At 44.1% G+C, this 14,438-nt stretch overlaps 1 protein-coding gene across 2 annotated transcripts in view; it reads left to right on the forward strand.

The window, feature by feature from the left end:
- Positions 1–14,438, forward strand: part of RNMT (RNA guanine-7 methyltransferase) — a 79,687-nt gene that overhangs the window by 36,800 nt on the left and 28,449 nt on the right. For both annotated transcript variants that reach the window (XM_040431858.1, XM_040431856.1), the window contains exons 6-7: positions 11,055–11,167; positions 14,026–14,207. In XM_040431858.1, coding sequence (XP_040287792.1) covers positions 11,055–11,167; positions 14,026–14,207 — 295 coding nt within the window. The remainder of the gene's footprint in view (positions 1–11,054; positions 11,168–14,025; positions 14,208–14,438) is intronic.

Below are 14,438 nucleotides of genomic sequence, written 5' to 3' on the forward strand. Positions count from 1 at the left end.
GGAGGATGCGGCTGCTACCAGCAAGTAGCCGCCCTACTTGCTGGTAGCAAGGTAATTTGCATAGTTTAAAAATAGCTTTTTATCAAATTCTGCTGATCCAAAATGATTATTTAACTTATGTATGCAGAGCTCGCAGTGTAGGGATTATTAGTAAACAAAAAAAAAAAAACTGTTTAGTGGGCTGACAGAAGCCCTTTAATAGAGAATCACATTAATCTATTTTTTCCAGGTAAATGCAGGCATATTTTTTTTTAAATGATTTAGTCATGGCCACTAGGGGTCTCACTTCCACCTTATTTGCAGTCCACTGCCTGTTGTCAGGCAAGATCCATCCCTAGTAATAGACACAAGACGGCTCACAGGCCATAGGAGCATGTCCTAGCTAGCTGAGACCCTGAGCCTGATGAAAGAACTGCTTTTACACAGCTTTTGAAGATTACAGGAGCCTCCTGTGTCTAAATCGTTGGTGACGGATCCGTCATCCATTGATTTTCAATGTATTTAATGACGGATCGTTTTTTTTTATCCCCTGACGTCAGAGTTGAAGCGCTTTAATCTCGCGAGTATGTCGCATGTGAGTGCTGGCATCAGCCTCAGTGAATAAACTGCTCATGCAACATGGCTCCCTGTCCATAGTAGGTCGGTTGCCATAGCTGCCCTGTTTTTGTTGTCTCGCACACCAGACACCTGGGGCTAATTTCTGTGATCGGCATCTGAGGTGGCTTTTCCCGGGAGTGTTGCGCTCCCAGGGCCTGAACGGCTTCCCCTTGCTAAGATCTGGGAAGCCATTAGTTGGTGGTGATAGGCTGGAGCCTGCTGAAGGCTACTAGGCCTATCACAGGTATACTCTTATGTATGCCTGGAATATACTGAATTTCCCATACGCTACTATATTAAATCACAGTAGTGTACGTTCCCTGGAGGAGTTTATATAAAAAAATATATATTTATCGATGCTGTTGTCTTCATTGCCTCTTTAATCAGCACTACTTTATTCCTCTATTGATTTCTCATTCTACAGCTAGATCTCCTCTCACTTGTACTGATCGTTACTGATGAGTGAAGGATTTCCTCTGCTAAAGCAAAATGTTAGGAAATGAATGAAGACTATTTAGAAAGTTTGTTTAAAGGGGTTGTCTCACCTCAGCAAATGGCATTTATCATGTAGAGAAAGTTAATACAAGGCACTTACTAATGTATTGTGATTGTCAATAATGCTTCCTTTGCTGGCTGGATTAATTTTTCCATCACAATATATGCTGCTCGTTTCCATCGTTACGACCACCATACAATCCAGCAGTGGTGGTCGTGCTTGCACACTAGGAAAGCACTAGCATCTCTGGTGGCCAGGACCATGGAAGCGCGCATAGGACAGATCTTTTTCCTGTAGTGTGCAAGCATGGCCACTGTTGCTGGACTTCAGGATGGTCATAACCATGGAGACAAGAATTGTATAATGAAATGGAAAAATGAATCCAGACAACAAAGGAAGCAATATGGACAATTGCAATACATTAGTAAATGCCTTTTATTAACTTTCTCTACATGATCAATGCAATTTGCTGAGGTGAGAACCCATTTAACCACTTAAGGACCACAGGTTTATACCCCCCTAGTGACCAGGCCCTTTTTTACAAATCGGCACTTCACAACGTTAACTGTTTATTGCTCGGTCATGCAACTTGGCACTCAAATGAATTTTACCTCCTTTTCTTCTCACAAATGCAGCTTTATTTTGGTGGTATTTGATTGCTGCTGAGATTTTTTGTTTTTCCGATATTAATCAAAATAGGCCGCAATTTTCTGTAAAAAAGTGTGTTTTTAACTTTCTCTGGTTAAATTGTTCAAATATAATTACATTTCTATACAAGTTTGTCTGAATTTATTGTGCTACATATCTTTGATAAAAAAAAAATCCAATAAGTGTATATTTATTGGTTTGTGCAAAAGTTATAGCGTTTACAAACTATGGTACAAAAATGTAAATTTCCGCATTTTGAAGCAGCTCTGACTTTCTGAGCACCTGTCATGTTTCTTGAGGTGCTAGAATGCCAGGATAGTATAAATACCCCCCAAATGACCCCATTTTAGAGACACCCCAAAGTATTCGCGGAGGGGAATGGTGAGTTCATGTATGATTTAATTTTTTTTCGCAAGTTAGAGGAAAATTACACTTTATGAGAAAAAAAAATAATAAAGTTTCCATTTCTGCTAACTTCTGGCAAAAAAATAAAAAATCTCCCACGGACTCACTATGCCCCTCAGTGAATACCTTGGGGTGTCTACTTTCCGAAATGGGGTCATTTGTAGGGGGTGTTTACTGTTCTGGCATTTTGGGCGGGGCTAAATTGTGAGCAACCCTGTAAAGCCTAAAGGTACTTGTTGGACTTTCGGCCCCTTTACGCACCTAGGCTGCAAAAAAGTGTCACACGTGGAATCGCCGTACTCAGAAGTAGGGCAATGTGTTTTGGGGTGTATTTTTACATATACCCATGCTGGGTGAGGTCAATTTACAGAGATATTTCTAACTTGTGACAAAAAATAAAATTTTACATGAACTCTCCATGCCCCTCACGAAATACCTTGGGGTGTCTTATTTCCAAAATGGGGTCACATGTGGGGTATTTATACTGCCCTGGCATTTTAGGGGCCCTAAAGCGTGAGAAGTAGTTTGGAATCCAAATGCGTAAAAAATGCCCTGTGAAATCTTAAAGGTACTCATTGGAATTTGGGCCCCTTTACGCACCTAGGCTGCAAAAAAGTGTCACACGTGGAATCGCCGTACTCAGAAGAAGTAGGGCAATGTGTTTAGGGGTGTATTTTTACATATACCCATGCTGGGTGAGAGAAATATCTCTGTAAATGACAACTTTTCCCATTTTTTTTTTTTATTTTTATTTTTTTTATACAAAGTTGTCAATTTACAGAGATATTTCTCTCACCCAGCATGGGTATATGTAAAAAGACACCCCAAAACACATTGCCCTTCTTCTCCTGAGTACGGCGATACCACATGTTACACTTTTTTGCAGCCTAGGTGCGCAAAGGGGCCCAAATACCAATGAGTACCTTTTTAGGAGGGCATTTTTAGACTTTTGGATTCCAGACTTCTCACGCTTTAGGGCCCCTAAAATGCCAGGGCAGTATAAATACCCCACATGTGACCCCATTTTGGAAAGAAAACACCCCAAGGTATTCCGTGAGGGGCATGGCGAGTTCATAGAAGATTTTTTTTATTTTTTTTTTGGCACAAGTTAGCAGAAATAGATTTTTTTTTTTTTCTCACAAAGTCTCCCTTTCCGCTAACTTGGGACAAAAAGTTAAATCTTTCATGGACTCAATATGCCCCTCAGCGAATACCTTGGGGTGTCTTCTTTCCAAAATGGGGTCATTTGTGGGGTGTTTGTACTGCCCTGGCATTTGAGGGTTTCCACAATCATTACATGTATGGCCAGCATTAGGAGTTTCTGCTATTCTCCTTATATTGAGCATACGGGTAATGAGATTTTTTTTTTCGTTCAGCCTCTGGGCTGAAAGAAAAAATTAACGGCACAGATTTCTTCATTCGCATCGATCAATGTGGATGAAAAAATCTCTGCAAAAAAAAAAGGGGAAAGGCGTCTGCCAGGACATAGGAGCTCCGCCCAACATCCATACCCACTTAGCTCGTATGCCCTGGCAAACCCGATTTCTCCATTCACATCAATCTATGTGGATGAATAAATCATTGCCGGAATTTTTTTTTTTATACAAAGTGTTTGCCAAAGCATATGAACACCGCCCCTCAGCTCATAAGCCTCGGCAAACGTATCTTTTTTACTGCAGAGGAGAAATCTCGTCTTGCAGCGCCGCATACACCGACTTTTGTGTAATCTGACAGCAGCGCAATGCTTCTGTCAGAATGCACATCAGTGCTGCAGCTGGTTGATCGCTTCATCCACCTAGAAGGTAAAAAAAATTAAAAAAAACAGGCCGCAACGCAATTTATTAACGTTATATAACATTTGAAACAGAACATTAACTTTTTTCCTTAGGGCTCTTTCACACTTGCGTTGTTCTGTTCCGGCATAGAGTTCCGTCGTCGGGGCTCTATACCGGAAGAATCCTGATCAGGATTATCCCCATGCATTCTGAATGGAGAGAAATCCGTTCAGGATGTCTTCAGTTCCGGAACGGAACGTTTTTTGGCCGGAGAAAATACTGCAGCATGCTGCGCTTTTTGCTCCGGTCAAAAATCCTGAACACTTACCGCAAGGCCGGATCCGGAATTAATGCCCATTGAAAGGCATTAATCCGGATCCGGCCTTAAACTAAACATCGTTTCGGCGCATTACCGGATCCGACGTTTAGCTTTTTCTTAATGGTTACCATGGCTGCCAGGACGCTAAAGTCCTGTTTGCTATGGTAAAGTGTAGTGGGGAGCAGTATACTTACCGTCCGTGCGGCTCCCGGGGCGCTTCAGAGTGACATCAGGGCGCCCCACACGCATGGATGACGTGATTGCATGGATCACGTCATCCATGCGCATGGGGCGCTCTGACGTCATTCTGGAGCGCCCCGGGAGCCGCACGGACGGTAAGTATACTGCTCCCCACTACTACTATGTCAACCAGGACTTTAATAGCGTCCTGGCTGCCATAGTAACACTGAACGCATTTTGAAGACGGATCAGTCTTCAAATGCTTTCAGTTCACTTGCGGTGTTACGGATCCGGCGGGCACTTCCGGCAAATGGAGTACACGACGGATCCGGACAACGCAAGTGTGAAAGAGGCCTTACCTGTGGTTTTTTTTTTTCTTTTCTTTTCTTCTCCTCCCCCTTTAGAGGATAAACCTCTCCTTCCCCATGGGACAATGTGCAAATCGCCCAGAGATGTGGCGAAGTACATTATGCACTTTGTCCCAGGTGAAAGGAGAGGTTTGTGGCAGCTCTATGTGAAAGGGCCCTAAGACCCCTGTGTGCCTGTGCTGTGTCACGCAATCCCCACACTAATAGTGTACCTGTGTGTGGTACTTGCGGAAACACTCCCCTAAGCATAGGGCTGGGTGGTCAGGACAAAAAAAGGTGGTGTCAGGCCTTATTCCAGCCCTGCTACAGACACAACATCTTTTTCTTGGGGAACGTTGAGTTGGGGTACCAGGATAGACACTCGGGAAGTGTCTGCCATGTAGCCGGCTAACTACATCAGGGACTTGGGGCACGGACCCTCCTGGATACAGGATTTCCGAAATGATCTCTTCCTGGAATTTTAGGAAGGATCCTGTTCTCCCAGCATTACTGTAGAGAACAAAACTATTATAGACAGCCAATTGAATTAAATAAACAGACACCTTCTTATACCAGCGTCTGGTGCGGCGGGACACTAAATAGGGAAACAACATCTGGTCATTGAAGTCCACCCCTCCCATGTGAAGGTTATAGTCGTGGACAGAGAGGGGTTTCTCAATGACTCTAGTTGCCCTTTCAATTTGGACAGTCGTGTCTGGGTGAATGGTGGACAGAAGGTAAACGTCCCTCTACTTCACCGTGAGCAGTTCTTGGTCACACAAGGCAGCCCTCTCCCCCCCGTGCAAGTCGGGTATTAACGATCCATTGGGGGAAGACCCGGCCACTAGGTCACGCGGTGCCACTGCATTGAATTCCGACTAGATGTAAGTGCCGAAAGAGGGCCATGCTTGAGTAAAAATTGTCCACATATAAGTGGTACCCCTTGTGGAGTAAGGGTGACACCAAGTCCCAGACAATCTTGCCTCCCCACGTAGTCAGGACATCCGACTGGCTCCAGTTTTGAGTCTTTTCCCTCATAGACCCTAAAACGATATGTATAGCCTGTGGCCCTTTCACAGAGCTTATACAGTTTGACCCCATACCGGGCGCGCTTGCTGGGGATGTACTGTTTGATGCCAAGGCGCCCAGTAAAATGTACTAGGGACTCGTCTATGCAGATGTTCTGATTGGGAGTATACGCATTTGCAAATCTGGATGACAAATGGTCTATGAGGGGCCAAATTTTGTGGAGCCGGTCATAAGCAGGGTGGCCTCTTGGATGACAGGTTTTATTGTCAGCGAAATGCATAAAGCACATGATGTTCTCAAAACATGCCCTGGACATTGCAGCAGAGAACATGGGCATGTAATGTATTGGGTTTTTAGACCAATAGGACCGCAATACATTTTTTTTTTTTTTTTTTTTTTTTTTTTTTTTTTTTGTTAGACCCATGCTGAGGAGAAGGCCCAAAAAAAAATTTCATTCGGAAACTGTGACTGGTTTCCACCGGTAAGGCTGGGCATAGAAGCTTTCCGGATTGGCGGTTATATAGTCTGTGGCGTAGCGGTTGGTTTCTGCCACAACTAAGTCATAGAGATCCGCGGTGAAGAACAGCTCAAAAAACTCAAGGGCCGATCCTAAATGAGCTGTCTCCATGTGAACTCCAGACTGGGCGGTGAAAGGGGGCAATACGGGTGCGGCGGAAGCAGGGGAGTGCCAATTAGGGTTTGCCAGCACCTCTGGGAGACTAAGGGCTCTACGGGCCTGTGAACGGGGCGGCTGCGACGGGGGAGTTACTGCAGGTGCCACCGTACCAGCTTGAACTGCCCTTCTGGTGCTCGCCACTTCACTAGGGAATACGGCAGTGCTGGTAGAAGGTCCAGGATGTGCTGCGCTGCTGGTGTGTGCCGCACCATAAAAAAGATCAGCGCTAGCACCACTCTGCTGCAAATGAGGCTCATCACACGGGGTATGCAGAACACTGACATGGGATCTGGTGCGCCTGACCGTTGCAGGGACCTCAACCTCGTCATCTTCACTAGTGGTTAGAGTGCCACTGCTGTCTACAGGTTCATATTCTGAACCACTTGATTCAGCGGGTGAGGCGTCCCCATCGCTTTCATCCATCACGGCCAGAATCCTGTAGGCCTCTTCAGCGGAATACTCCTTGTTTGACATTTTGGACTAACTAAATTTAGGGGGTATTCCTCTGAGACTACCCAGGAAAAAGAGCAAACCTGCCTAGTAAAAAGGAGTGCTTGGGAAGTAAAGCTGCGATTGCTAATAAAGATCCAAAAGCTCAAAAGTGATCTTTATAGCGGCGCAGCGATTTTACGGTGTTTTTGCAGTGATCAGAAAAAAATATATTCTGACACTGCGGCGGGGCGGACTGAACGCAAGTGTGCTCACAATATCGGGCGAACACTGCGTTTTTTGTAGAGCCTAAGGTGACCCTAATGTACTTATATAGATCTGATTGCGATCAGTCTTGATCACTTACAGATACTTTGTAGTACTAGTGCTGATTAGCGACAGCGATGACGCTAATCGGCGACTAATCAGTGACTGCGGTAGGCTGGGCGCTAACTACCTAACAAGTAGCTAACTACCTGGCAGTGATGAGGGACCCTTACAGGGGGGTGATCAGGGAGTTTATATGGGGTGATCAGGGGTTAATAAGTGACAGGGGGGTGTGTGTGGTGTTTAGTGCTACTTACATATCTGCCTGTGTCCTCTGGTGGTCGATCCAAGCAAAAGGGACCACCAGAGGACCAGGTAGCAGGTATATCAGACGCTATTTACAAAATAGTGTCTGACATACCTCTTTGATTGGATCTTTTAAAAAATCTACAGCCTGCCAGCCAATGATCGCTGCCGGCAGGCTGTAGATGATCTTCTGAACTGCGCGTTCACAGGAAATCTCGGGTCTCATGAGATGACGCCTATTGGCGTCATCGAGACCTCAGAGAGCCGCCACACTCACGCCTTTCGGCATTAGTGTGACTGCAAGCTGTTAAAGGGTTTCTACCACTTCGTTTGGACATATTTAGCTGTCAGACACTAGCGATCTGCTAGTGTCTGCTCTACCAAACAATGCTATTATAATAGCTTTTTGTGCAGCCGTTTCCATAAAAAACTAACTTTTATCGATCTGCTAATGAGCCTCTAGGTGCTATGCGGGCGTCTTTAAGCACCTAGAGGCTCGGTCTACCTTCACAAAATGCCGCCCAGCGCGTCCCTCCAGCCCGCCCATCTCCTCTGGAATGTGATCCTCCCTCTGAGTCAGCTGACGAATTCTGTCTTCGGCGCAGTTAATGTCTGACCGCTTTCTGCACAGACATCTCCACTGCGCCTGTTCCTCGGAGCACTATGACTTCATCAGCGCAGTGGAGATGTCTGTGCAGAAAGCGGTCAGACATTAACTGCGCCGAAGACAGACGCGCACGGCGCATGCGCGAGAATTCGTCCGCTGACTCAGAGGGAAGATCGCATTCCAGAGGAGATGGGCGGGCTGGAGGGATGCGCTGGGCGGCATTTTGTGAAGGTAGACCGAGCCTCTAGGTGCTTAAAAAGACGGCCGCATAGCACCTAGAGGCTCATTAGCATATCGATAAAAGTTAGTTTTTTATGGAAACGGCAGGACAAAAAGCTATTATAATAGCATTGTTTGGTAGAGCGGATCGCTAGTGTCTGATAGCTAATTATGTCCAAACGAAGTGGTAGAAACCCTTTAAACAACTTTCTAAATAGTCTTCATTCATTTCCTAACATTTTGCTTTAGCAGAGAAAATCCTCCACTCAAGTGCTACAGTCCCTTTTAATTTTGCAACACTAAAGTGGATGTATCCACAGCTTTTAAATTGGTAATGGGTTCAAAAGCTCACATAATAAGGGAAAAATGAATATTATAGAAAAATAAGCACATAACTACTAAAAACGTGTAAAGATTTGGGCAAGTTTTTTACCTTTAACTTATTTTGGGACAGTTATCGAGGAAAAAAACAATTCTGCCATTGTGTTTTGCACTTTAAATTTACTACTTTCACAGAGTGGTGTAACTTTTTTGTTCTGTGGCTCAGTAGGATTATGGAAATACCAGATATGAATAGTTTAATTTCTTTTTTGTACTTTTTACACTAATTGCACACGTCCTACAAAAAAACAACAGCATTCTAAGAGTCATAACTTAATAATCATTCTGCCAATGTATGCGAGCTGGTCTTTTGCAGAACAATTTTTGGGTACATAAGACTTGATTTAACATTTATTTTAATTAGCATTATCTTTGTTATATTGGTTGTGGTAAAGGCAGCAATACGACATACGTGTGCATTTGTCTTTTACTTTGTAAAAAAATAAAATAAAAATAAGCTAATTTTTATTGAAAATATTTTTTCTTTTACTTCTAAACTTTGTTAAAAGCGTTTTCCACTCTTTATATATTGATAATCTCCTCTCCCTTTCACTTAAATGGGATGTAAGCTGCATTAGGCTACTTTCACACTAGCGGTGAACATGTCGTAGTTTTATTCCGACTGTCTCTCAGCATGCTTGCCGTGCTGCCGCGGGAACTCTTCCCCCATTATAGTCAATGTGGCCTGAGCTGACCTCCGGCGGCACGTGTGCACTAGCGGCAGCACGGATCCGGCAGGCTGTTCACCCGCTGGAACAGCCTGCCGGAGAATGCTGCCGCTAGAGTGGAACTAGCCTTATGCCAGCGTGACCACTAGGCAGTGGCTGCTGCCTTCTCCTTGTGACTCCATCCAGTGCTTTACTTCCTGTGTCGGCAGCAGCTGAAAACTTGCACCCCCACCGATCAGCTGTTGTCAGACCTCACCGAACTGGTATAGAATCTATATCTAAAGAGTGGAAAACCTTCAGCATTGTTAGATATTATTTTTTTTGTCCAGGTAGGTGACAATTTGATTGTTTACATTATCACCATGGCTCCCATTGTCTTACTGCCTAGATGCCGCTGTTGCTATTGACCATGAAATCTAAGAGATGCAGTTCTGGGATTAGAGGTCTCAGATGCCAGCCATTACAGCCGGAGCCCGGATGTCATCCAGTGCTGGGCTCCCGTGGTGTTTGAGTTCCCCACTATTCGCCCCACCTGCATTTGAAAGGCTAATATTGATTTCACAATTCTGATTAAATCAGAATTGTGCTTCTTTGAAATGGCAATTATTTGAATAAAGTTGATTAATCTCCCAGTCCTACTTTTTTGTCACTGTGGTTGATCATATGTTATTGTTTAAACGGTTATACCCATCTAAGACGCTGATGGAATATTGCTAGGAAATGCTATCAATATCACATAACTGTGGGTCCCACCTCTAGGACCCACACCTATCTCCACAGCTAGGCCCCCGATTTGCGGTGTGCCTTCCGTTCACTTCCATCGGCGTTCCAAAAATAGTGGAGTGACCACGGAAGTCCCATAGTGGTGAATGGAGCACACACCACACATGCACGCCCACCTCTCCATTCAACACTATAGGAGAGCCGGAAATGCCCAAACCAACACTCTGCTATTTTTCCGGAACTCCCATAGTGTGAGTTCACTTGCATGGTGCGCTCTCATTCACTTTGGGAGTCCGTTGTGGAAATAGGAGCAGGTCCCAGAGGTGTTCGTGATATACCATCAATAGCTGAGGTATGAATACCCCTTTAAAAATGCATATGCTGACTGGCTGATCCTTCCCGACAGTTATTTCTCACAGATTGGCGCTGCCCTTGGCATTGTGTGGTGTCTCAGGAAAAGTCATTATAAATCCAAAGATATTTCAGCTTGAGGCCATTGTAACGTGTGTTAGTGCGTAAGATATATCCCTTCTGATGTTACGGATACAGAATAGTGAAGTGCTCGATGAGCTGTTAAGCTTTTGTTGTACAGCTTCACAAGCCGCCGTGGACATGCTTTTTACTTGCAATTGCTTTGGATATTTGAAGCTTTTCATATTTGTGTTCCTTTTGTATGTCGCCCCCATCCTTCATTTATTAGAGACTGTTATAGTGCTCCTCTATTTGGAGGTCGAATAGATGGAGCACATTATCCAGCACGTGGTTTTTGTGTGAAAAGCCTTCATTGTTTATGGTAGCCCACTGGGAATCTTAATTATCTAAGGTTTGATTCTCACACCCCTTCGCAAAAGCAGCAGTTATCGTTCCAACACCTAATAGCGTCTGCCGCTAATTGACCGGTCCAGCTCTGCATTAGAACTAGACACGTGCTGCTGTCGCCTGTGCTGAGGTTCAATATATTTATCTTCTTATTTTTTTTCAGATATTGCAGAAGTTTCTGTGCAGCAGTGTGAACAGCGGTACTCTGATATGAAAGCACGGAACCACCGAGAGTATATTTTTGAAGCCGAGTTTGTGACTGCAGATGCTACAAAGGTACATCTTGTGTTAATTACGTACGGACTGTTAAAAACGTTGAATTCAATCACTTAAAGGGTTAAACTCATCGCAGACATTGGTGGCGTATCATTAGGGTATGCTGCCAATAGGTGGGGGTCCCACCTCTGGGACCCACTCCTATCTCCAGAATGCTGTATCTGAAGCAAAGCATCCTGCGCATGTGCAGCATGCTCTCCATTCACTTTTATGGGAGTTCTGAAAAAAGCCAAGCTAGCACACTAGGCTTTTTTCGAAACTCCCATGGCGGTGAACGGAGGCTGTCCGCGCTTGCGCTGTGCACTCTCATTCACTCCTGGGGAGAGAGAAGTGCAGGTCTAACCTCTGGGATCCGCTCCTACCTGACATTGATAATATATTCTATCGATATACTTTGTGTTTGAGAAGAGAATACCCCTTTAACGATTGTATTTAAGAATTTAGTAGGTTAAATTTGTAATACAGCAGAGATGAAGGCTTGAACCTCTGAATCAGAGAATTAGTGCTCTATTATGTTTAGCTAGGGATAGATATAAAAATAGATGTAATATATAGTTATATAGGTAGATTTATTAGCTTTATCAAATATAAAAATATTTGGCAGCTAATTTTTCATTTACTGTATAGTTAAAGCGGTTGTCCGGGTTCACAGCTGAACCTGGCCATATCCCCATTTTCACCCAGGCAGCCCCTCTGAGATGAACATTGTAGCATTTCATGCTCCCATGCTTTCCCTAGTCCTGCATTGAATTGTGCAGGGCAAGGGCTTTTTCATTCGATTTGGTGATGTACTGGGTCTCTGCTAGGCGGAGGCTTCTGCCTAGCAGTGAGCCTGGTGACGTCACCGGCACTGATGGGCGGAAGTCTCCACCTAGCAGTGAAAAATGTAAACAAAAAAGCCCTTGCTCTGTGCCATACAGCTCTCCACCCCCGGACAACCCCTTTTAAGTCGTGTACGGGTGAGACTTGCGGCACTATGATGTTGCGGGCTCAGAAGCCCACATCAGCCAAAGGGTTCAGCAGTAGCATTCAGTTGACACCCTGCTGCAATGGCTGGGATTGGTTCAGTAGTGAGAGGCACTGTTAGGGTCCATTCACACGTCCGTTGTTTCTTTCCTGATCTGTTCCGTTTTTTGCTGAACAGATCAGGACCAGATCTGGACCCATTCATTTTCAATGGGTCCTGAAAAAAAATCTGACATTGAGCTGTCCGTTTTTTTTCAGGACCCATTGAAAATGAATGGGTCCAGATCTGGTACAGATCTGTTCAGCAAAAAACGGAACAGATCAGGAAAGAAACAACGGACGTGTGAATGGACCCTTACCCTCATAAGCAGCCTTGTAACGCGATTACTGCGTGAATTGTCGTGACCTAATGAAGGCTCTCTCATCTGTCGTAATGCCGTCAGTATAATTCCGTAAATGCAAAGTTGGACAGAGACGCAAAACTTTATAAATCATTATAATGCCATGCGGTCCTGTGAAACGATTTGTGTCCATAATTGGAAGTCGCGTCCCCAAACTGTGCCTGTTTTCCGTACTGGATACACTTGTCTAAAATTGCCCTTAGAAACATGGTCTAATAGGATGTCACTATCTATCCTGCAAGGTGACTGGTGTATTTAAAAAATAAAATAAAGTCACTTTGCCTCCAAAGAAAATGGAACAAAAAGTGATATAAAAAAAAAAGATACATGGCACCAAAAAACAGCCTGAAACAATATAAATTAACTATATAAACTTGAGCTTGGCGGTGGCGACTGAGATAGCTGGTAGGGCTGCCTTAATAAGCCGAAGGCACAGCACCTTTTGTACGTGAAACACACTGTTTTCACAATTGAGTAAAAATACAACTAACTTGACAATTTTTCATTAACACACCCCCACCAATCCCAGGGTAATTGACAATTTCTGTGTTTCCAGATCAGGAAATTAAGAAGGCATCGATGGGTAGGGTTTCATGGAGACACTGGTTGCGGCCAGGATTGCAAGGGCATCTAGTGTAGCGGTGATCCCATAGAAACAAAAAAAGGGGATGCAGCGAAAGTCAGATGTGCCGCTACTGCAACCCCTGAATCTCCAAAAAAATCCAGCAGAGTTGGATTTTTTGGTGATTCAGGGGTCACAGTCACGGCACATGTGCGACTCGTGCTGCGACCCTATTCATTTCTATGAGATCACCACTACACTACAATGCCCCTGCGACCACGGACGCCGTGTAGTTAAATCCTAAAGATAGGTCCAATAAGAATAGGTCCTAATCATGTAATTTTATAAAGCTGTCAGCAAATCTTTCCTGTTTCCCTTTTGTTACCTCTCTCTTTCTCCTTCCTTAGTCCTTTTGAATTGCCTTTAGAGATTACGTAGCATTATCGTCATATGGGGACTCTTATTGGCATAATTGCTTGGAAGGAAGATCAGTTTCTGCGGTTTGATTGTATCGGGAGCACTGTAGGAGTTGTCATGGGGGACCCTTGCTTTCGGGATGTGCTATAATGATTTAGAATCTCCTTTGTATAGATTTTTATGAAATAAGGCTGATTTTGCCCTTCCTGAGGGAGGCGGTTTGGGTTGTGATTGCCCTGTGATTAGACTCCTCTGTGGATTAAAGCTTATTTGTACCGCATGCAGTCACTGAGTCAGATGACAATTTCCTGTGCTCAAAACATTTCTTGCCTTTTCTACATTTTTTGCAGGCAGCGTTCTACAGAAAACCCTCTGAGACTATACAATGATATGCATTTGCTTGGCTTTAGTGCTACAGAAATCAAATTTTAGGATTGTAACAGAGGCCTTTAAATGCGCAAAATCTGTAATGCAATAGAACATCTCCCTAAATTCTGTTTTATTTACTCTAGGAACTTTTATTCGAGAAGTTGAAGAATCCAGACCTCACCTTTGACATTTGCAGCTGTCAGTTTGTGTATCATTACTCGTTTGAGACCTATGAGCAGGCGGACACGATGCTGAGAAACGCTTGTGAACGAATTGGCCCCGGAGGCTATTTCATTGGCACAAGTCCAGATGGCTTTGAGCTGGTGTACGTATTCTTGATTCTTTTCATTGCTACTTAAACTGCTCTGAAAAATGTAATGGTCGGTTTCATGACGCTGCCAAATGCTGGTAAGCAGGCATCCTCTGGTAAGGAGAGTTTGGATCATCAGCACTTGGCAGGTCTAGAAAGTGAGCTAAATTGATGGCTTCTGGTGCATTAGTAATGTCAGATATAATAACCTGCACAGTCACTGTTATTTTTAGCCATTAGATAATA

The sequence above is a fragment of the Bufo bufo genome, chromosome 5 (assembly GCF_905171765.1).
Source record: "Bufo bufo chromosome 5, aBufBuf1.1, whole genome shotgun sequence".
NCBI classification, from domain to species: domain Eukaryota; kingdom Metazoa; phylum Chordata; class Amphibia; order Anura; family Bufonidae; genus Bufo; species Bufo bufo.